General features: G+C 46.2%; 2 protein-coding genes across 2 annotated transcripts; one reads left to right on the top strand and one right to left on the bottom strand.

The window, feature by feature from the left end:
- Positions 1 to 691: 691 nt before the first annotated feature.
- Positions 692 to 13,950, bottom strand: LOC120284356. The gene is made up of 2 exons (XM_044922408.1): positions 13,453 to 13,950; positions 692 to 1,172 (listed from the first exon to the last, which is right to left on the bottom strand). The coding sequence occupies exons 1-2, from the start codon at positions 13,933 to 13,935 to the stop codon at positions 744 to 746; spliced, it is 912 nt and encodes a 303-aa protein (XP_044778343.1). The 5' UTR covers positions 13,936 to 13,950; the 3' UTR covers positions 692 to 743.
- LOC120284357 lies at positions 4,183 to 19,013 on the top strand. The gene is made up of 2 exons (XM_039291516.2): positions 4,183 to 4,245; positions 18,252 to 19,013. The coding sequence occupies exon 2, from the start codon at positions 18,309 to 18,311 to the stop codon at positions 18,861 to 18,863; it is 555 nt and encodes a 184-aa protein (XP_039147450.1). The 5' UTR covers positions 4,183 to 4,245; positions 18,252 to 18,308; the 3' UTR covers positions 18,864 to 19,013.
- Positions 19,014 to 21,962: the final 2,949 nt, after the last annotated feature.

Genomic DNA, 21,962 nt, shown 5'->3' with positions numbered 1-21,962 from the left:
ATTAATTTGTGTCACTCACTTCTTCTCCGTGCTAACCTTCGAACCACAATCGGCGACAGCGACCACAAGCTGCCGCCGCGCTGAAACGGGAGATGCCAAAGCTACAAAAATACAGCCGACCAATAGCAACGCAGAATGCAATAATGCAATATGATGAAATACCAATGATTTCCCCAAAATGATGAAATTACTATTCTTCTGGAATATTCTAACACATAATGCAATATGATGAAATGCCATTGATTTCCCAAAATGATGGAATTACTATTCTTGTGAAATATTCTAGCACATACACTAGCTTACAAAAGTATGCGCCGACACGGCCATCCTGACCTTTACACGTCCTCGTGTGAAATGGAGTGGGCGGAAAATTGCCGTGGTTGTAGTTGCTGCGGCTGCTGCTGATTCTCCCTGAAATGAAACACTCGGGATCGACTTCACGAAAATTCCGTACTTTATTCGCGCACTTGTAAATTAAGACTACCTTAACACTAACAGTGGAAATACCGCGGGACCGCGGAGAGGTGAATACCTTGCGGAAAGGGAGGAGAGCGAGAGGAGAGAAGGAGAGCGCGAGCAGCGGTGCTTGCGAGCCGTGGAGGAGCTTTGAGTGCAAGCATTGGCCGCTTACACTGCCGCTCAACTGTTTGCGCCCTTCCGGCGTGAACATTCTCCCCCCCCCCCCCCCCCCCCTTGCGTAGGCAAAGGTATCCCTGGCCGGCTAGACAGCAGGATCGGCCTCTTCATTTCGTGCACGTTCCAGAAACGGTCCATCCGAACACCGTGTTCTGCGCGACGGGCAACCCATCATCAATTTTTAGGAACCCCGGTTGGATCAAATTGGCATATACATCTGATCCCAACACGAGGGAGATGGAGGCCGGCCGGTGGAAGCGCTCGTCCGCGAGACGAACACCGTCAAACTTGGCCCTGGCGGCGTCGCTCAGAGCTCGGATGGGTGTCCGGATCCTTAGGCTGGGTTCGATCTTCAGGACGACGTTGAGTCGGAAGGTGCTTGTTCGGGACCGGAGTGTCACCGAGCAGACCTCGTTGCCTCCCAGCCGAGTGATGGGCAGCCGGAACGCAGCCGCTAACGACCGGTCAATGCTGCTCACCGGCATGCATGGGTCGATCATGGCCCCGGTCTCGAAGGTCTTCGAGCCCGTGTCCAGCACGACGATGGCTGTAGGCAGTATGGGGACAGCCTTCTGCTGCTGCTGACGCGGGCGATTGTTGGCGACTGGGGCTGGTGGCGGAGTGCGGGAAATCCGGACCGGACGAGGTGCAACGGGATGGCGCTCTCTGCGCGTCGGAGCTGGTAGCGCTGCCGGGTTCGGAGCGGGGAGGACCTCGTGCATGTGGAGTAGGGTGTGGTGGTCTCCTCCACACTTCTTGCATCCCTCTTGGCTGCGACAGTCTCCTCCTGAGTGCTGATGGGCGAGGCAGTTCGAGCAGTACTTATTAATAAGTACTGCCCGAAGGCGCTTTTCAGCGCTCAGTTTGTGGAAACTCTTGCACTTCCGAAGAGGATGGATTCCAGAGCAGACTCGGCAGCGGTAGGATTTAATACCTCGAGTACGTCTGCTCTCCAACGACTGGGTGGCACGAGGACGAGGAGCCATTATTGGAGGAAGTGAGTAAGTCCGCCAATAAAAGAAATAAAAAATCTTAGTGTGAGCCGACTACTATTTGGGCCCCGGAATGGGGGAAGTGCCCTAATCCCTAGGAACGGAGGACTCTTTGTCCTCCATCGGTAGCAGAATTACTTTGTGGACAGGGCGTTTTATGGTGCCGCGAGACGTACGGATCTCAACGACTCGAATGCGATCGTCGGCTCCTGGAAAGGCAGAAACAATTCTGCCGAGCCGCCATTCGTTCGGTGGTAGATTGTCCTCCTTGACAACTACCATATCGTCGGCTTGTAGGTTCCTGGTCGGAAATTGCCATTTGCTTCGTTTATGGAGTTCTTTGAGATACTCCTCTTTCCACCGTGCACTAACCTGCTGATGTTGTGCCTTGAGGTGTTGCCATCGATTTATTATCGACTTGGCTTCGCCCTTTATCTCGGGTTCCGCCGTGGAAAGCAACGGTAAAACCTTTGTGTGGTGCTTTCGGGTGGTGGTGCTTTCGGGCTTAACTACCGCGTGATGAGGAAGATGATACGAGGGAGAATCGTGAGTCGGCGGAACTTCTTTCATATGACCCAGATCCAGGTACTCCTGGATCACGCTGTCATATTGCTCTTTTAAGGGAAAGTCTCTTTTTAAACGATTTTCGTTTCTAAGAAACTGAGCTAACGCAATGGACCTTGAATATCCTAAATCGGATCCGGTATTCTCGGGATCCCGGAACGGGAGCGTCACCACGTACCTCCCGCTTGCGTCTTTTGTTGTTGTTTGGAGGAAGTTCCTTTCACAATAGGAGTCCGACTCTTTTACCATCTTTACTGGTAGATCCTCCACCTCCCAGAACTTGTTGAGAAGCGTGTCGAGCGAATCGGGTCGCCTGTTTGGTGCACCTGGGTCGTGAAGGATGCGACCCGTTTCGGCTTACCCTTGGAAATCGGCCCCGTTAGCACCCACCCGAAAATAGTTTCTTGGCCCAGGAGCGAGCGAATATTTGTCGGGTGCCATCCATCATTATGGATGGTAGAATGTCAGCCCCGATCAGTACATCAATTTGAGAGCTCTCAAAAAAGGTAGGATCTGCCCAGCGGAGTGCGGGCAGGTCCTTCAAAGAATTCCGAGGGATCGGATAGGAGGGCAGTTTGCCTGAGAGCTCCGGAAGGACGTACGCTTCCGTGTCTAACTGTAGACCTGGCTTAGTAGGAGCGCGAATCCCGAAGTGACACAGCTTCGAGGATTTCGCGGAGACCGAATGGTTTAACCCGGAGACTTGGGTCTGGGTGTTGCGGAATGGCAACTTGATGAGGTTGAACAGGCGTTCTGAAATGAACGTCGCCTCGGATCCCGAGTCGATTAAGGCTCGGGCTCGGTAGTTCGTCCCCAAATGGCACACGTCAATCATCGCTGTGCTCAGTAGGACGGCTGAAGTGCCGGACGCGAAAAAAGTTTGCACCGCTGAGGTGCTTGCCGATGCATTTCTGCTAGAGGGTCTCGGAGGTTGCTGTGTAGGGGGCGAGGTTGAGGAACTCGCATTTTCGGAATTTGGGGGGCTGCGATGCAGCAGCGTATGGTGCCTGCCCATGTAAAGCAGCTGTGTGTGCTTGTGCAGTCACGTAGCTGGTGACCTCTGGCAAAACAATTCAGACATAGCTGCTTCTTTTTTATATATCCGGAGCGCGAGTCAACAGACATTTGAAGAAAACGCGGGCACAATCTTACCGGATGGTTCTCCTTATAACATAAGTCACACCCTTTCTGTTTGGTGCTGACCTTTGTCTCGAAGGATTGAAGCCTTTTTGGAACTGCCTGAGTCGGTTTCATATCTTCGATGGCTTCCAATGTCCGATACCTTTCGCTCAGGAAGGCATTCATTTCTTCCCAAGCTGGGATCTCGGATTTGGTAGTTAGCGACTGTTCCCATAAGGACAGGGTCTGCTTGGGCAGTTTGCTCGCGCAAAGGAAAACCAAGAGACAATCCCAGTTTTCTGTGGATACCTGGGAATGCGCTAGTGCTGTTAAACACCCCTGAATCGTGGATTGTAGCTCTTTTAAAGCATGACCAGATTCTTGCGAAATTGAACTCAAGTTAAAAAGGAGCTTGAGCTGGCTGTTGACTAAAAGTCGCTTGTTTTGGAACCGATCTCGCAGCGCCTCCCACGCCGAAGCAAAACCATCATTCGTGAGAGGAGATTTCGCCACGATGGCTTTTGCTTCGCCACTTGTTTTCGTAAGGAGATGGAATAGCTTCTCGACCGGAGTCAGCCTGGGGTTGTTTACGTAAATTGCCGTGAATAGGTCCCGGAAAGTGGGCCATCGGAGGTAGTCGCCATCGAAGACTTCCGTGTCGCATGGAGGTAAGCGGCAGCCGGACGAAATTAGCGGCTGAGAGGGTGCTTGCGCGACTTGAGGCGTTGCTTTGTCGATTGTTTCGCCAATTTGTGCTGCACATGACTTGTATACTGAGTAGCAGTAGTCATATTTGGCCTGGAGAATAGGCACTGTGTCGAGCGATCCTTCTTGGGCCATTAGGTCAGAGCATGTTTCGTACTCTCTTTCCACTTTGTCCCATAAGGCTCGCACCTGTTGCAGACGGACTTGTAACGTGTGTAGGGACGGAGAGGCTTGATCTGGAGTGTTGATCTTCGCTTCGAAAAGGCTTACGCGATCGCTGACGGCGATGAATTTATGCAACGCTGCGTTTGCGGGCGTCGGCTGCTCAGAGGATGCCATTCTCTTTGTGGTAGAGCGTGTGACGCGGAGGAAATCAGTCCCGACAGCGGAGGGACTCTCGGATTTTCTCGATAGAGAAGACTCACTAGACGCTCGCGTCACTGGTCGGGAAATGACCAACCTAGGAGTTGTCTTCGAACTGGTCGATGGCAAAACCTTTGGTTTCGGAGTGGGAGTCGCGGTTTTGACCCTGGGACTAACGGACTTGGGTGCTGGCCTACCGCGAGTGGATACCGGAGATTGCGGGTTGAACTTTTGTTCTTTTCCAGGTGCGGGTGTCTTTCTCTTGTCTCCCTCTAGGGGCATGCTCAGCTATGCCCTAGGAGAAGGAAGTCAAGAAGGCCTGCACGCCGCAAAAAAAATGTGGAATTGAAAAAGAACCAGACCCAGAGGGCATCCAAATCTGGATGGACAAAGGATCCCGTCGGAATTCGGGAGAAAGTTGCAATTGGGATCTGGAGATTGGAGCACGAAGGAAAAAAAATCCCAATTTTTGTGAAATAAGGCCCCAATAGATCTTAAATCAACTGGAAAAAAGCTTAAATTGAAGCATAATATAGCTAAAATTCAGTTTATTGGAATTTCTGAAAAAATAGCTAAAAAAAATAGCTACCAGCTGGAGTCTGGATAATAGCCAAGGATTTATAAAAATCGCTACCGACTGGAAATTCCGAAAAAGAATAGCTAATATAGAAAATAGCTATAAACTTGAATTTATAAAAAATAGGTACCGGATTTCATATAGCTAAAATTCAGTGTGAAAAAATAGCTAGGAGGATTCACAAAAAGCAACAGCTAGAGTGAAGTCCACAAGAAGATATAGCTATATTGGAGTCTAGAAAAAACAGTAGCTCAAATTTATAAAAAAGACTATAAATTGCAATTTCTGGAAAAATAGCTAAAAAATAGCTACCAGCTGGAGTCTGGATAATAGCCAAGGATTTATAAAAATCGCTACCGACTGGAAATCCCGAAAAAGAATAGCTAATATATAGAAAATAGCTATAAACTTGAATTTATAAAAAATAGCTACCGGATTTCATATAGCTAAAATTCAGTGTGAAAAAATAGCTAGGAGGATTCACAAAAAGCAACAGCTAGAGTGAAGTCCACAAGAAGATATAGCTATATTGGAGTCTAGAAAAAACAGTAGCTCAAATTTATAAATAAAGACTATAAATTGCAATTTCTGGAAAAATAGCTAAAAAATAGCTACCAGCTGGAGTCTGGATAATAGCCAAGGATTTATAAAAATCGCTACCGACTGGAAATCCCGAACAAGAATAGCTAATATAGAAAATAGCTATAAACTTGAATTTGTAAAAATAGCTACCGGATTTAGGACCACAATTTTATTATTTTAATTTAGGAACCAGAAATGGGAGCCAGAAATAGCTTGTAAAAAAAATTATTATTTGGGTTAAATAATTATTAAATAATAATCAATAATAATAATAATTAAAACAATCGTTTCTTTCCTTTTTTTTTTTTTATTAAATTATTTATTTTTAAATTTTATCGTCGGACTTATTTATTTTATTTTATGTCTCGACAATAGGGTATTCTCTCGTCGCTATGCGCTGGTTTTTTTGTCAGGGCAATAACGAACAAAGAGGAGACGAAAGAACTTGCACTTGGCAAGTCTGTGTAAGTCGCGACTGTGTGTATGTGAATATCGTTGGAATCTATGTATGACAATGGATATGTCGTAATGTATGTAACATGGAGTAAGGCTGAAGGCTGGCAACAACCCGGTTGGCAGCGCTGTTGAGCAGCAACATGATTGTCGGAAATCGAAGTTATCGACAATCAGTCATCGAAGGAACGATCGCAAGGCAGCAGTGGAGTTGAGTGGAAGTCAGCGTTGCAGTCAGTCGAGTTCTCAGCAGCAGTCGTTCGGTCACAAACTAAGAATACTTTATATAATTACCGCATTTAGAATTAAACTAATAATTAAATTAATAATAAACAATAATAATAAACAATCTTACATGGGGGCTCGTCCAGTCCTAAATCGGTTATATGAAGGTGCAGTTGTTTAAAGAAAAAAGACATTGTTGTGTGCGTGGGTATAGTCTTTAAAAGTTGTAAAGTTGTGGCTATATCTATTGCATTTAAAGTTGGAAAAATCAGTTGTACAGATTTTGTTTGAACACAAGTCGGTAAAAGTCGGGAAAGCTGCTAGAGAGAACTGATAAAGTTGAAATTGTCGTGTGCGTGGATTTAGTCTTTAAAGTTGTAAAGTTATGGCTACGTCTACTGCATTGAAAGTTGAAAAAATCGGTTGAACTCATACAGACTCAAGTCGTTTTGCTGTTGTGGAATTTAAAACAATTAAATTGCAAAGGTGGTGAAATTCGTTTCTAACGAAAATCAAAATTTGTCTTTTAACCGGTGGCGCCGTCTGCAAAATCGACTACCGTCGCGCCGTTAGAACATTGTCGTTGTTTGCTGGTGTTAGTGCCTTGTCGCGGAATGTTCACACGTACACCACCTACAAATAAAAAACTTAACACCGACCAAATACAAGCAATTCTAGAGAACGAAAGCGAGGACGAAAGCAGAAAAGAAAAAATGAACGAAGAAGATCAAAAGTTGGCGCCTGTAGGAGAAGCAGAGGCAAAGAAGCAGAATAAAGACGCTAGTGCTAAAGTCGAAGAGAAATTTGAACAAATGATGAATACTCTAACCCAGAGCATGTTGGCAAAATCTAAACAAGAGGGGCAAGTAATTATCGCTGCAGAAAAATTTGAAAAAGTTGTAAGTGACTGTGATGGCAAATCAATTCCTATTAAAAAATGGTTTGAAATTTTTGAGAAAAATGCCGAGGCATATGAACTTTCGGAGAAACAAAAATATGTTCAAGCCAGAAGTAAGATGATTGGATCAGCAGAACTTTTCTTAGAATCTGAATGTGTCAGTGGATACACTGAACTCAAAGAGTTACTAATTGAAGAATTTTCAGGCAGCTATAATAGCGCCGTTATTCACAAAAAGTTGCAAGACAGGAAGAAGAAGAGGGAGGAAACTCTACACGACTATTTGTTACAAATGAAGAAAATAGCAGCCTTAGGTGAAGTTGAAACAGTTGCTTTGATAACTCATATCGTAAACGGCCTCGACATTAAAAAGGAGTATAAGGGTGCTATGCTCCGTTGTAAAACTCTTAAGGAATTAAAGCAAGAATTCGAAATCTACGAGAGTCTGAATATTGTTGACAAGCCGAATATTCAACCAAAACCAAAGCAAATTACACAAGGTGTAAAAGCAGATCACTGCTTCAACTGTGGTTCGAGGGAACACAAACGAAAGGATTGTACACTTCCTACCAAATGTTTCAGCTGTAATCAAGAGGGCCATATCTCAAGCAAGTGTCCGGAAAAAGTAAACAGCATGCGCATTCACGTTGATAGTGCACGAACAAAGCCAGTAATCATAAATGGGATTATCATCAACTGTCTGGTGGACACAGGATCAGATGTGACCATAATTAAAGAAGCTATATTCAAGAAGATGAAAGATGTTGATTTAAACCGCACTGCAACAGTATTGCGAGGTTTGGGAAATGCCTCAACACAGCCGATTGGATGCTTCAGAGCATTAATCAAGACCGACCAGGTGGAAGCAAGCCACAACGTTTTAGTCGTCCACGATTCTAAATTCAGTTGCGATGGAATAGTGGGACACGATTTTATCAGCAAGTTTCGTCTTATCTGTAGTGCAGAAGGCTATACTTTTCTTGACCTGGAAGCAGATAAAAAACAAGCGGTTGAGTATTCCCAAATGTTTAATATTTGTGAAGAATCTTCTTTTACAGTTGCACCACAATACCGAGAAGACGTTGAACGCATGATAGAGAGAACATACGAAACACCACCCAAGCAGATAAAGCAATGTCCAGTCGAACTCAAAATTATTCCTGATGGCGTGATTAAACCCTTTCGCCATGGACACACCCGACTATCTGAAGAAGAAGCTATAGCTGTAAAGAAGCAGCTATATATGGATGACATAATTGTATATGCCGCTACCCCAGAAGAATGCATGGAAAAGACGGAAATGGTACTTAAGAGAGCTGCAGAATTTGGTCTAAAAATAAAATGGAAGAAGTGCAACTTTATGCAGAGGCGAATTCATTTCCTGGGACATATTATCGAAGGTGGACAAATATGCCCTGGAAAAGAGAAAACATCAGCAGTGAATTCCTTTGGAACACCTCAGAATGTAAAAGCCGTTCAAGGATTTCTGGGTCTCACAGGATTCTTCAGAAAATTCATACCTGGATACGCCCAAATTGCGAGACCACTGACGGACCTATTAAAAAAAGATGCCATTTTCAACATTGGACCAGTAGAGCAGCAGTCGGTGAATAAGCTGAAAGAGATTCTGGTAAACGAACCAGTATTGAGGATCTACTCACGAGAAGCAGAAACCGAACTTCATACAGATGCCTCTAAGGACGGGTTAGGAGCCGTTTTATTGCAGAAGTTCGAAGGCAGTTTTCACCCAGTCTGCTTTTGGAGCAGAAAAACTACAAAAGCCGAATCAAATCGTCATAGTTACTACCTTGAAGTAAAAGCCGCATACTTAGCTCTGAAAAAGTTCAGACACTATTTATTGGGAGTCCCTTTCAAGCTCGTCACGGACTGTGTCGCATTTAAACAGACAACAAAAAAAGCAGATGTCCCAAGAGAAGTTGGCCCATGGATTCTCTATATGCAGGATTTTAATTTTCAACCCGAACATCGTGCAGGAGAAAGAATGAGACACGTTGATTTTTTAAGCCGCCATCCCCAAGCAAGCAATGGAGAGGGAGGTGATTCAAAGCGCACATGAAGTTGGCCATTTGTCGTTGCAAAAGACGATGCATAGCATACAGCAGCAATTTTTTATTCCTCATTTGGAATACAAGGTAAAAAAGCTAATTTCTAACTGTATAAAATGTATCATCCACAGCAAAAAGTTGGGAAAGCAGGAGGGATATCTAAATTGCATAGATAAAGGAGACGCACCGTTGCACACACTACACATCGATCATTTGGGGCCAATGGATTCATCGGCCAAACAGTATAAATACATTCTGGCAACAGTCGATGCGTTTTCAAAGTTTGTCTGGTTATTCCCAACCAAATCAACCGGACAGGAAGAAGTGGTCAAGAGGCTGACCGACTGGTCAAACATTTTTGGTTTCCCTAAGCGAATTGTTAGCGACAAAGGAACGGCCTTTACGAGTGGTGCGTTCGAACAATTTATGAGCAGCCATAACGTGGAACACGTCTGCACAACTACTGGAGTGGCCAGAGGCAACGGCCAGATAGAACGAGTAAATCGTTTAATTTTGGCAATAATATCAAAGCTGTCTTTAGACGAACCGTCGAAGTGGTACAAATATGTGCCTGAGGTACAAAAGGCGATCAACTGTCACGTGCATTCATCACTGAAGCTGTCACCATTTGAGGTCATGTTTGGCACCAAGATGTACACCCGAGTTGAGGATCGGTTACTGGAACTGCTCCAAGAAGAAGTGGTCTGTCAATTCAACGAGGACCGCTATGAGATGAGACAGCTGGTAAAACGCAACATCGAGCAGGCGCAGAAGGACTACAAGCGCAATTACGACAAAAAGCGCCGAGCTGAATACAAATACAAAGCAGGTGATCTGGTTGCAATTAAAAGGACCCAATTTGTAGCTGGCCGCAAGATGGCAAGCGGGTATTTAGGTCCATACGAAGTCACAGGAGTCAAAGACAATGGCAGATATGACGTTAAAAAAGCAGCAAACGTCGAAGGACCCAATGTCACATCCACCAGCTGTGACAATATGAAGTTGTGGAAGTACATAGCCGAAAATGCAGACCTATTGTCATCCGGGTCGGATGATGATGATCAGGAGGGCCGAATGTAACATGGAGTAAGGCTGAAGGCTGGCAACAACCCGGTTGGCAGCGCTGTTGAGCAGCAACATGATTGTCGGAAATCGAAGTTATCGACAATCAGTCATCGAAGGAACGATCGCAAGGCAGCAGTGGAGTTGAGTGGAAGTCAGCGTTGCAGTCAGTCGAATTCTCAGCAGCAGTCGTTCGGTCACAAACTAAGAATACTTTATATAATTACCGCATTTAGAATTAAACTAATAATTAAATTAATAATAAACAATAATAATAAACAATCTTACATGTATGTATATGGCTATGTATATTTGTGTGTATGTGAAATTTTTGGTGATTATATGTATGTGTATATTTAATTGAATTTAATTAAATTTGTATATTGTATTGTATTGTTGTATTTGTATTGGGTTGTATATTTTATTGAGGCACAAAAAAAAAACACCAGTTTAGCAGCGGACGATAACAGTGAATTTTGGACAGTGTATATATATATATATGTACATGCACTTGGATATCAGCGGAGCACCGTGAGACGAATTAGGGGGCCGGTATTGGCAAAGTGCTTGTTTATGCACTTAAAAAAAAAGTAATCACGGTGGCTGGGCGCATGTACTTATATATTTTCACTTTTCACTTGATACGGATGGACGGAAAGAATAAACGCCGTTGGAAAAACGAAAATGGCGACCACGGACGGAATAGGATTTAAAGCCGTACTTATCTTGAATTTTCCGCAAGGAGCGCTGGCAGGATCAGAGCTCATCCGGCTCGAAGGACCATGAAATGGAGTGGGCGGAAAATTGCCGTGGTTGTAGTTGCTGCGGCTGCTGCTGATTCTCCCTGAAATGAAACACTCGGGATCGACTTCACGAAAATTCCGTACTTTATTCGCGCACTTGTAAATTAAGACTACCTTAACACTAACAGTGGAAATACCGCGGGACCGCGGAGAGGTGAATACCTTGCGGAAAGGGAGGAGAGCGAGAGGAGAGAAGGAGAGCGCGAGCAGCGGTGCTTGCGAGCCGTGGAGGAGCTTTGAGTGCAAGCATTGGCCGCTTACACTGCCGCTCAACTGTTTGCGCCCTTCCGGCGTGAACATCGTGAAATATTACCAAAATGATTCGTTCTCTATAATTATATTGTAAAACTATTTTTACATCATTAAAAAAAAAAAAAATATTAGCAAATTGACAAATCAAATTTTCAAATTTAAATTTCCAATACAAACTTCTTTTCTTTAACATAATTCATTCTCTTCATATTCATATCTAATGCGCAACACGCCATGATCAAGACATTTGCCTTGCACTTGTGCTTACCTTATAATTACAAATTTCATTATTAGCCCTTCAGGCATCCATACTGTCTCTTTCAGCAGCTTCAATCATTTCGCTACTGTCTCTTTCAACAGCTTCAATCATTTCGCTACTGTCTCTTTCAACAGCTTCAATCATTTCGCTACTGTCTCTTTCAACAGCTTCAATCATTTCGTTACTGTCTCTTTCAACAGCTTCAACAATTTCGCTACTGTCTCAACAGCTTCAATCATCATATCGTATTTAAGGCATTTCTTATCAACAACGTGAAATAACAATTCAAGATTGAATTCAGAAATTTTTACAGTGGACAGAATTTGCAAATTACTCTTGACAACAATATCGCCTATGCCTCTCAAAACTACAAGATTATGGCGTCTCTTCTCGGTAATTGTCTCTTTTATTAACGAGCATTCGGAACGAGAATCAAAGAAAAATGGAAACCGCTCACCAAACTATATTGCTGTCCCTTTCTGCTGAATTACCGCACACGTGTCGACTCTCCTCTCTATGGTTATATTCGCTGTTGCTGTTCCTGCACGCCGATGCAATATGTCCAACGCTGCTATCGCCTGGTCTCGTCTCGTTTCCCTCGTTCCTTTCTTCTGCTCTTCTCTTTCGGCACTCCATTGCCTTGTGTCCGAGTTTACCACAACTATGGCATCTAATCGGTGTTTGCATTTTGTGCCTCTTCTTTTCGGGACCTTGCTCTATTCCAGCGAATTAGGCATTTTTGACGAACGAGTGGGCTCTGAGTTGTTGTTGTTGTTGTTGAAAATGTCTCGTCTTGATGAACCATCTCTCCCTTGGGTTCAACAACCTCGCATAGTTCCAACCTTTTCACTTGATGTGTGCCTTTGTCCTTTTTGGGCTTGCTGCAGTGTGTTGAAATATGACCGCTCTCGCCACAATTAAAACAAGTCACATCCGATTTTTGACGGTGACCAAAAGGGTTCCTGTCGTTGCTGTCCCTGGCATTAGATGAAAATTGCTGCTGCTGTTTTCCACAGAAATGGCATATCATTGTTGAAAGTCGCTGGCGCTTTATGTCAGCTGGAGGCATTTCTTCTTGCGGAGTTTTCTTTCGTTTATTAAACGTAAATGCTTTAAGCTCAGTTTGTAATTCACTTCTTGTGCGCACATTTGAAGTAAATGTTAATCGTTGCAGCCACACGCTGCCGCCGCGCTGAAACGGGAGATGCCAAAGCTACAAAAATACAGCCGACCAATAGCAACGCAGTATGCAATAATGCAATATGATGAAATACCAATGATTTCCCCAAAATGATTAAATTACTATTCTTCTGGAATATTCTAACACATAATGCAATATGATGAAATACCATTGATTTCCAAAAATGATGGAATTACTATTCTTGTGAAATATTCTAGCACATACACTAGCTTACAAAAGTATGCGCCGACATATGTATAACTATACAAAAAAACGTCCGGCTAGACAGCAGGATCGGCCTCTTCATTCCGTGCACGCTCCAGAAACGGTCCATCCGAACACCGTGTTCTGCGCGACGGGCAACCCATCCTCAATTTGTAGGAACCCCGGTTGGATCAAGTTGGCATATACATCTGATCCCAACACGAGGGAGATGGAGGTCGGCCGGTGGAAGCGCTCGTCCGCGAGACGAACACCGTCAAACTTGGCCCTGGCGGCGTCGCTCAGAGCTCGGATGGGTGTCCGGATCCTTAGGCTGGGTTCGATCTTCAGGACGACGTTGAGTCGGAAGGTGCTTGTTCGGGACCGGAGTGTCACCGAGCAGACCTCGTCGCCTCCCAGCCGAGTGATGGGCAGCCGGAACGCAGCCGCCAACGACCGGTCTCGAAGGTCTCGATCATGGCCCCGGTCTCGAAGGTCTTGGAGCCCGTGTCCACCACGACGATGGCTGTAGGCAGTATGGGGACAGCCTTCTGCTGCCCCGTTGCCACCGCCGGAGACGCGACGGAGACCTTCGGACGCGGGCGATTGTTGGCGACTGGGGCTGGTGGCGGAGTGCGGGAAATCCGGACCGGACGAGGTGCAGCGGGATGGCGCTCTCTGCGCGTCGGAGCTGGTAGTGCTGCCGGGGTCGGAGCGGGGAGGACCTCAGGCATGTGGAGTAGAGTGTGGTGGTCTCCTCCACACTTCTTGCATCCCTCTTGGCTGCGGCAGTCTCCTCCTGAGTGCTGATGGGCGAGGCAGTTCGAGCAGTACTTATTAATAAGTACTGCCCGAAGGCGCTTTTCAGCGCTCAGTTTGTGGAAACTCTTGCACTTCCGAAGAGGATGGATTCCAGAGCAGACTCGGCAGCGGTAGGATTTAATACCTCGAGTACGTCTGCTCTCCAACGACTGGGTGGCACGAGGACGAGGAGCCATTATTGGAGGAAGTGAGTAAGTCCGCCAATAAAAGAAATAAAAAATCTTAGTGTGAGCCGACTACTATTTGGGCCCCGGAATGGGGGAAGTGCCCTAATCCCTAGGAACGGAGGACTCTTTGTCCTCCATCGGTAGCAGAATAACCTTGTGGACAGGGCGTTTTATGGTGCCGCGAGACGTACGGATCTCAACGACTCGAATGCGATCGTCGGCTCCTGGAAAGGCAGAAACAATTCTGCCGAGCCGCCATTCGTTTGGTGGTAGATTGTCCTCCTTGACGACTACCATATCGTCGGCTTGGAGGTTCCTGGTCGGAAATTGCCATTTGTTTCGTTTATGGAGTTCTTTAAGATACTCCTCTTTCCACCGTGCACTAAACTGCTGATGTTGTGCCTTGAGGTGTTGCCATCGATTTATTATCGACTTGGCTTCGCCCTTTATCTCGGGTTCCGCCGTGGAGAGCAACGGCCCTCCAATAATGGCCTGGTGTGAGGGCCAGCAAATCTGAAGGATCTTCGGACATAGGGGAGAGGGGTCTAGAGTTGAGGCAAGCCTCAATCTTAGCGAGAAGCGTCGCCAGCTCCTCAAATGTATATTTGCGGACTGACGTCGATTTAAGGAACAGGGTTTTGAAGCTTTTCACCCCTGCTTCCCACAAACCCTCCATATGTTGAGCCCCTGGTTGGATGAACCGCCATACGAGTCCCTGATGGCTATATGCATCAGTCACGGACTCTTTGATAGCTTGGAGAAAGTCCCTGGAAATCAAAGTTGCCGCCCCCACAAAGTTCTTACCATTATCCGAATCCCTTCGTTATGAGACAGGCTCTCCCTGTATAATTTTTTATTTCGAAAGGGCCGGCATAGTCGATACCCGTGTAGGTGAACGCCCTCGAGAAGGAGACTCTATCTGTCGGGAAATCACCCATCAGCTGTGTTTGGAGTCTCTTCTTGTAAATCGTGCAAATCTTACACGGATTGACCACAGCCTTCACCAGATTCTTGATTTTAGGAATCCAATACTTCGATCGGATCAGGCGTACGATCAATTGACTACCGCCATGAAGAGTAATCTGGTGAGTAAATTGGACGATGAGGCGCGACAGTCTACAGTCATAGGGGAGAATAATCGGATGACGTTCATCATATTGCAGGGGTTTGGAGGCAGTGAGACGGCCGCACGCCCTTAAAAGGCCGTGTTGGTCAATGAACGGGAAATAAATTCACCAAAGGACTTGACACTGGAAGAGGCCTTTTCTCGGTCAGATGCTGAAGCTCTTGGCCATATGCTCTGCGCTGCGCAATGGAGGTCAGAGTTCGTTCTGCCTCTCGGATCTCTTCACTTGTAGGGCGTGAATTGGGCAAGATCGAACCTTTCCGGCAGCGTTTAAGGAAGCGTTGAACATAGACCAGAACTCGCAGGGCCTTGTCCAATTTGGAGAAACGTTCGAGAATGTCGATGGACGGGGCCTTGACAAAATGCACTTTGACCGCGCACTGGTCTAGCTCTGTCACTGGAAGAGTGTCGCTTTGTGCTGGCCATAGCTGTCGTGGCCCTTGCAGCCACTCTGGTCCGTGCCACCAGAGATGGTTTTCTGCCAATTCATGTAGGGATACGCCTCGACTGGCTAGATCGGCGGAGTTTTGTTCTGAGCGAACGTGTGCCCAACAGTCGACTGGCGTCGCCTGCGTGATCTTGGCAACTCTGTTGGCCACAAATGTGGTCCAGTTGTACGCAGGCTTTCGTAGCCAGGCTAAGACGGTTGTGGAATCTGTCCAGCAGCGGATATCTGAACTGGCGGAGGGCATGTGCGGAAGGATTGCTGTCACCATTTGGGTTAACAGCACGGCACCACAGAGCTCTAGCCGAGGAAGGAAGGCAGTTTTTACCGCGGCCACTCGTGTTTTGGCTGTAAGCAGGCGACTCAGGATCTTTTGCCCCATCTCGACGCGGATGTATATAGCCGCTCCATAGGCTCTCTGAGACGCGTCACAGAAACCGTGGTGCTCTATGATTACCTCAGGCCAGGTAGATACAGATCCATCTCGGAACGCGGATCTGGTTGAGGTCGGAATACTCGTTTAAAAACGATTGCCACCGCTGACTCATTTCAGTGGGAAGCTTATCGTCCCAGCCTAAGTTTTGCAACCAAATCTCCTGCATGAACATTTTTGAACGGATTATGAACGGCGCGAGCCACCCGGCAGGATCGAACAACCTAGCGATTTGGGACAAAACTTCTCGCTTTGTATAGGAGGGTTCCACAACTATGTCGGGGGGAACGAAATAGAATTCGTCGGACTTTGCCCTCCACCGAATACCGAGCGTCTTGGCCGTGCTTTCGGCATCGATGTCGAGGAACTCGCTATGAAGGAGGTGTTCGGCCGGGACATCTTTAAGGACGCTTTTGTTGTTCGAGGTCCACTTTCTTAGCGGAAACCCGGAGGCACTTAGGGCAGCTTGCAACTCTCGAATTGAACTCTGGGCTTCGTTTACGGAATTCGCCCCTGCCAGAACGTCGTCGACGTACATGTGCTGCTGGATGATGCGGCTGGCATTTGGAAATGGCACTTGGATATCCTCTGCCAGCTGTTGCAAGACTCGAATGGCGAGGAAGGGGGCGCAGTTGACCCCGAAGGTAACTGTTTTTAGTTCAAAGTCTCGGATATCTCCTTCCTTGTTTCGGAACAGAATTCTTTGAAACGGGGTATGTTTTGGATCGACCCAGATCTGACGATACATTTTCGTAATGTCTGCACTGAAGACGTATTGAAAATAACGCCATTTCAGGACCTGGATCGTTAGATCGGATTGTAGGACTGGACCAGCATGAAGGATATCATTTAAGCTGGTCCCATTTGCCGACGGACTTGAAGCGTTGAATACAACGCGAAGCTTTGTAGTGGTGCTTTCGGGCTTAACTACCGCGTGATGAGGAAGATGATACGAGGGAGAATTGTGAGTCGGCGGAACTTCTTTCATATGACCCAGATCCAGGTACTCCTGGATCACGCTGTCATATTGCTCTTTTAAGGGAACGTCTCTTTTTAAACGATTTTCGTTTCTAAGAAACTGAGCTAACGCAATGGACCTTGAATATCCTAAATCGGATCCGGTATTCTCGGGATCCCGGAACGGGAGCGTCACCACGTACCTCCCGCTTGCGTCTTTTGTTGTTGTTTGACACAGCTTCGAGGATTTCGCGGAGACCGAATGGTTTAACCCGGAGACTTGGGTCTGGGTGTTGCGGAATGGCAACTTGATGAGGTTGAACAGGCGTTCTGAAATGAACGTCGCCTCGGATCCCGAGTCGATTAAGGCTCGGGCTCGGTAGTTCGTCCCCAAATGGCACACGTCAATCATCGCTGTGCTCAGTAGGACGGCTGAAGTGCCGGACGCGAAAAAAGTTTGCACCGCTGAGGTGCTTGCCGATGCATTTCTGCTAGAGGGTCTCGGAGGTTGCTGTGTAGGGGGCGAGGTTGAGGAACTCGCATTTTCGGAATTTGGGGGGCTGCGATGCAGCAGCGTATGGTGCCTGCCCATGTAAAGCAGCTGTGTGTGCTTGTGCAGTCACGTAGCTGGTGACCTCTGGCAAAACAATTCAGACATAGCTGCTTCTTTTTTATATATCCGGAGCGCGAGTCAACAGACATTTGAAGAAAACGCGGGCACAATCTTACCGGATGGTTCTCCTTATAACATAAGTCACACCCTTTCTGTTTGGTGCTGACCTTTGTCTCGAAGGATTGAAGCCTTTTTGGAACTGCCTGAGTCGGTTTCATATCTTCAATGGCTTCCAATGTCCGATACCTTTCGCTCAGGAAGGCATTCATTTCTTCCCAAGCTGGGATCTCGGATTTGGTAGTTAGCGACTGTTCCCATAAGGACAGGGTCTGCTTGGGCAGTTTGCTCGCGCAAAGGAAAACCAAGAGACAATCCCAGTTTTCTGTGGATACCTGGGAATGCGCTAGTGCTGTTAAACACCCCTGAATCGTGGATTGTAGCTCTTTTAAAGCATGACCAGATTCTTGCGAAATTGAACTCAAGTTAAAAAGGAGCTTGAGCTGGCTGTTGACTAAATGTCGCTTGTTTTAGAACCGATCTCGCAGCGCCTCCCACGCCGAAGCAAAACCATCATTCGTGAGAGGAGATTTCGCCACGATGGCTTTTGCTTCGCCACTTGTTTTCGTAAGGAGATGGAATAGCTTCTCGACCGGAGTCAGCCTGGGGTTGTTTACGTAAATTGCCGTGAATAGGTCCCGGAAAGTGGGCCATCGGAGGTAGTCGCCATCGAAGACTTCCTTGTCGCATGGAGGCTTGATCAGGAGTGTTGATCTTCGCTTCGAAAAGGCTTACGCGATCGCTGACGGCGATGAATTTATGCAACGCTGCGTTTGCGGGCGTTGGCTGCTCAGAGGATGCCATTTTCTTTGTGGTAGAGCGTGTGACGCGGAGGAAATCAGTCCCGACAGCGGAGGGACTCTCGGATTTTCTCGATAGCGAAGACTCACTAGACGCTCGCGTCACTGGTCGGGAAATGACCAACCTAGGAGTTGTCTTCGAACTGGTCGATGGCAAAACCTTTGCTTTCGGAGTGGGAGTCGCGGTTTTGACCCTGGGACTAACGGACTTGGGTGCTGGCCTACCGCGAGTGGATAGCGGAGATTGCGGGTTGAACTTTTGTTCTTTTCCAGGTGCGGGTGTCTTTTTCTTGTCTCCCTCTAGGGGCATGCTCAGCTATGCCCTAGGAGAAGGAAGTCAAGAAGGCCTGCACGCCGCAAAAAATGTGGAATTGAAAAAGAACCAGACACAGAGGGCACCCAAATCTGGATGGACAAAGGATCCCGTCGGAATTCGGGAGAAAGTTGCAATTGGGATCTGGAGATTGAAACACGAAGGAAAAAAAATCCCAATTTTTGTGAAATAAGGCCCCAATAGATCTTCAATCAACTGGAAAAAAGCTTAAATGAAGCACAATATAGCTAAAATTCAGTGTGAAAAAAATAGCTAGGAGGATTCACAAAAAAAAACAACAGCTAGAGTGAAGTCCACAAGAAGATATAGCTATATTGGAGTCTAGAAAAACAATTTATAAAAAAAAAAAAAAATATGAATTGCAATTTCTGGAAAAATAGCTACCAGCTGGAGTCTGGATAATAGCCAAGGATTTATAAAAATCGCTACCGACTGGAAATCCCGAAAAAAAATAGCTAATAGCTAATAAGCTAATATCTAAATAGCTAATAATATAGAAAATAGCTATAAAATGAATTTATAAAAAATAGCTACCGGATTTAGGACCACAACGAAAAAATAGCGACAATTTTATTATTTTAATTTAGGAACCAGAAATAGGAGCCAGAAATAGCTTGTAAAAAATTATTATTTGGCTTAAATAATTATTAAATAATCGGGTCAGTTTTTTTTTTTTTTAAATTTTGTCGTCGGACTTATTTATCTTATTTTATGTTTCGATTCTAGGGTATTCTCTCGTCGCTATGCGCCGGTTTTTGTCAGGGCAATAAAGAACAAAGAGGAGACGAAAGAACTTGCACTTGGCAAGCCTATGTAAGTCGCGACTGTGTGTATGTATGTATGTATTAGTTGGAGTTTATTAGGGGACTTGCCATATGTATTTATGTATGGAGAAACATATCTATGTAATGTAATCTCGGAAGAAAAAGTTCAGGTTTTATTTTATTCTATGTGTCGAGGTTTGTGTTTTATTTTGAGCCATTTATTATTTTTGGTAATATATTTTATTTGTGTATTAAATTGGTTAAATCTATGGAGTGATTCTTATAAATATATGTAGATGTGAATTTTATTGTAATATGTATGTCAATGGATATGTATGTATATGTATATTTATGTGTATGTAAAATTTTGCTGAATATATGTATATGTATATTTGATTTAATTTAGTTGAATTTGTGGTTTGTATATTTTATTGAGGCAAAAAACAGCAGTTTAGCAGCGGACGATAATAGTGAATTTTGGACAGTGTTTTTTTTTTTTTTTAAAACAAAATGTATATATAAGTTAACGCAGGTCATACTTGCGTCGGGACCTTCGGCTCTCGTTGCCGAATACCTCACCTTGATGTAACAGCTAGCATGCTGTGTTTCTCCAGAGTAATAGTCGACAGAGTTCAGCTTGTAATTGATTTTATTATAAATTCTTTAAGATTAGTTTGGATTAGTCATCAGCTAGTGCCTCGGTTGTGTGTCCGTGAAAGACTGAAGACTGGGACCGGGCCTGGTTCCCATCAGAGCTACGGTTCCAGAATCGCCGGCAGCGTTCGCTGCTGGGGCAGGGTGAGGGGCGACCCCGCATAGCAGTCGGCCAAGTCGCCGAAATATGACCCGTGCTAAGTCGGCGGTCGCTTATCCAACGTCCGGCGGCTCCGCTGCACCATAGCAACAGGCGTAAGTTGCAGACGCAGCAGTTCGTCGGCAGCGTGATCGCGTTCCCAATGTTATTTGCGGGCGCAGCAGTTAGGCTGCAACTAAGTGTCGCCTGCAGACGCGGCACATCGCAGCCGGCGGGTCGTTGGGTACATTGTTGTATTGATGGGTAAGGGCGGGGAACGAAGTCAGCGTTGTGAAGTGGGGGTTGAGTGACCGTAAAGTGGCGTAAGCGGAGGAAGCGCGTGTGAGACAGGCCGGTGGGAGGGGGTGTGACGAAGAGCGGAAGAAAAGGGTTCATAACTCCTCCCCCCTCAAGATCTGCGTCCCGCAGATTAATGAGCCTTGCCCAGCTCGGATTGGCCCAATGCTTCTAAGTTTGCGGCAATCCCGCGGACATCGGGCATGCCTTTGGTGGACATTAGCTTCTTCCATAGGAAATAAAAGCCTAGGAGTATGCAGATAGCGAGTGCCGCTAGTAGCTCACTCGCCACGTTGGACATCTTCTCCAAATTCTTCATGCTCACGTCGTGGACGTATTCCAGGGAAAGTTGAAAGTTGCTGGCCGTTATGTGGCTCAATACGGCCGGCATCGCCATTAGATGACTGACCGAGTAACTGGAATAGTTTTGGCCGTTGACCGTTATCGTCTCATTGTCAAATTGGATGATAAAGGAGCCGATCAAGTCGTAGTTCTTTGCGGCCGTTCTCAGAGTTCCGTTGAAGTTGGTCAGGAGGAGCATTCCATCGTCGACTTGCTTAACCACTCGTTGGTTACTTCTTTGATATGAGCATTTAGCCTGGCCGCCCTTCAGTAGCCGAGGGATACAGCTAGCCTCCTCCAGTTTTTGCAGTTCCTCTTCCCGGCAAACAGTGGTATTGCCGATAGAAAGGCAATCTCCTAGGACCGCATAGGTTTCGCTCGAGCTTGTGGCTAGCTTATGATGTTCCAGTATAATCTGTTTCCCTTCGCCTATTGTCGCGTACAGGTGCATAAGGCGGTAATTCTCAACCGCAACCTTAGGGAACGCTAGTATGTATAGCAACAAGGTTCCATTGGTCACAATGGTTGGCCGAGAGAACTCGATGGCTTCGATCACATTCCTATATGGCAGGTTGTCCACTTCCCTCAGTATGGTCTCAATTTCGCCATGGTCCAGCAAATTTGAGTCGACTATGCCGGTTTTAGCCAACTGGCAAGCTCTGACGACTTCGGAAACCTGATTAGAGAGGATAATGGGCTTGTGTAGCACCGTCGTAGTGGTATACAAATCGTTGTCCACCGCATTCACCTTTGCAATGACGTTGTTTAGCTGCTCGACGGATTCGTGTGTTGCATCGAACAAGCGCGCGTTTATCCTCAATTGTTGGTCGCTGTTCTTCGAAGCCTTCGCTTGCGCGGCTAAGACGGCGTTCCAGTCAGCAGCATCTGGAGATCCAGCTATCCATTTCCAAGCCGACCCCAGCCAGTCCAGTGAGCGAGATTTGCGCCGCGCTCGGCCGGAAAGCCTGTTGATTCCCTCCATAGCTGTGTTGAGGTAGTAGTTGACAAGAGCTTCGGCTCTCTTATCCGCCAAGGCAACCGTTTCCTGTCCGATTTCCTCAGCCAGTCTGGTCAT

This window comes from Drosophila simulans, chromosome 2R (assembly GCF_016746395.2).
Source record: "Drosophila simulans strain w501 chromosome 2R, Prin_Dsim_3.1, whole genome shotgun sequence".
Lineage (NCBI taxonomy): Eukaryota > Metazoa > Arthropoda > Insecta > Diptera > Drosophilidae > Drosophila > Drosophila simulans.
The sequence above is the reverse complement of the archived record's forward strand: the minus strand, read 5'-3'. Positions and strand labels throughout refer to the sequence as shown.

Bases quoted from the DNA above. Each gene is read 5' to 3' on its own strand.
- LOC120284356 (XM_044922408.1), bottom strand. From the start codon at position 13,935: ATGGCTCCTCGTCCTCGTGCCACCCAGTCGTTGGAGAGCAGACGTACT. The intron at 1,173-13,452 runs GTGGACACGGGC...GCCATCGTCGTG, and splicing joins TGCCTACAGCCATCGTCGTG to CTGGACACGGGCTCGAAGAC.
- LOC120284357 (XM_039291516.2), top strand. From the start codon at position 18,309: ATGAATTTATGCAACGCTGCGTTTGCGGGCGTTGGCTGCTCAGAGGAT.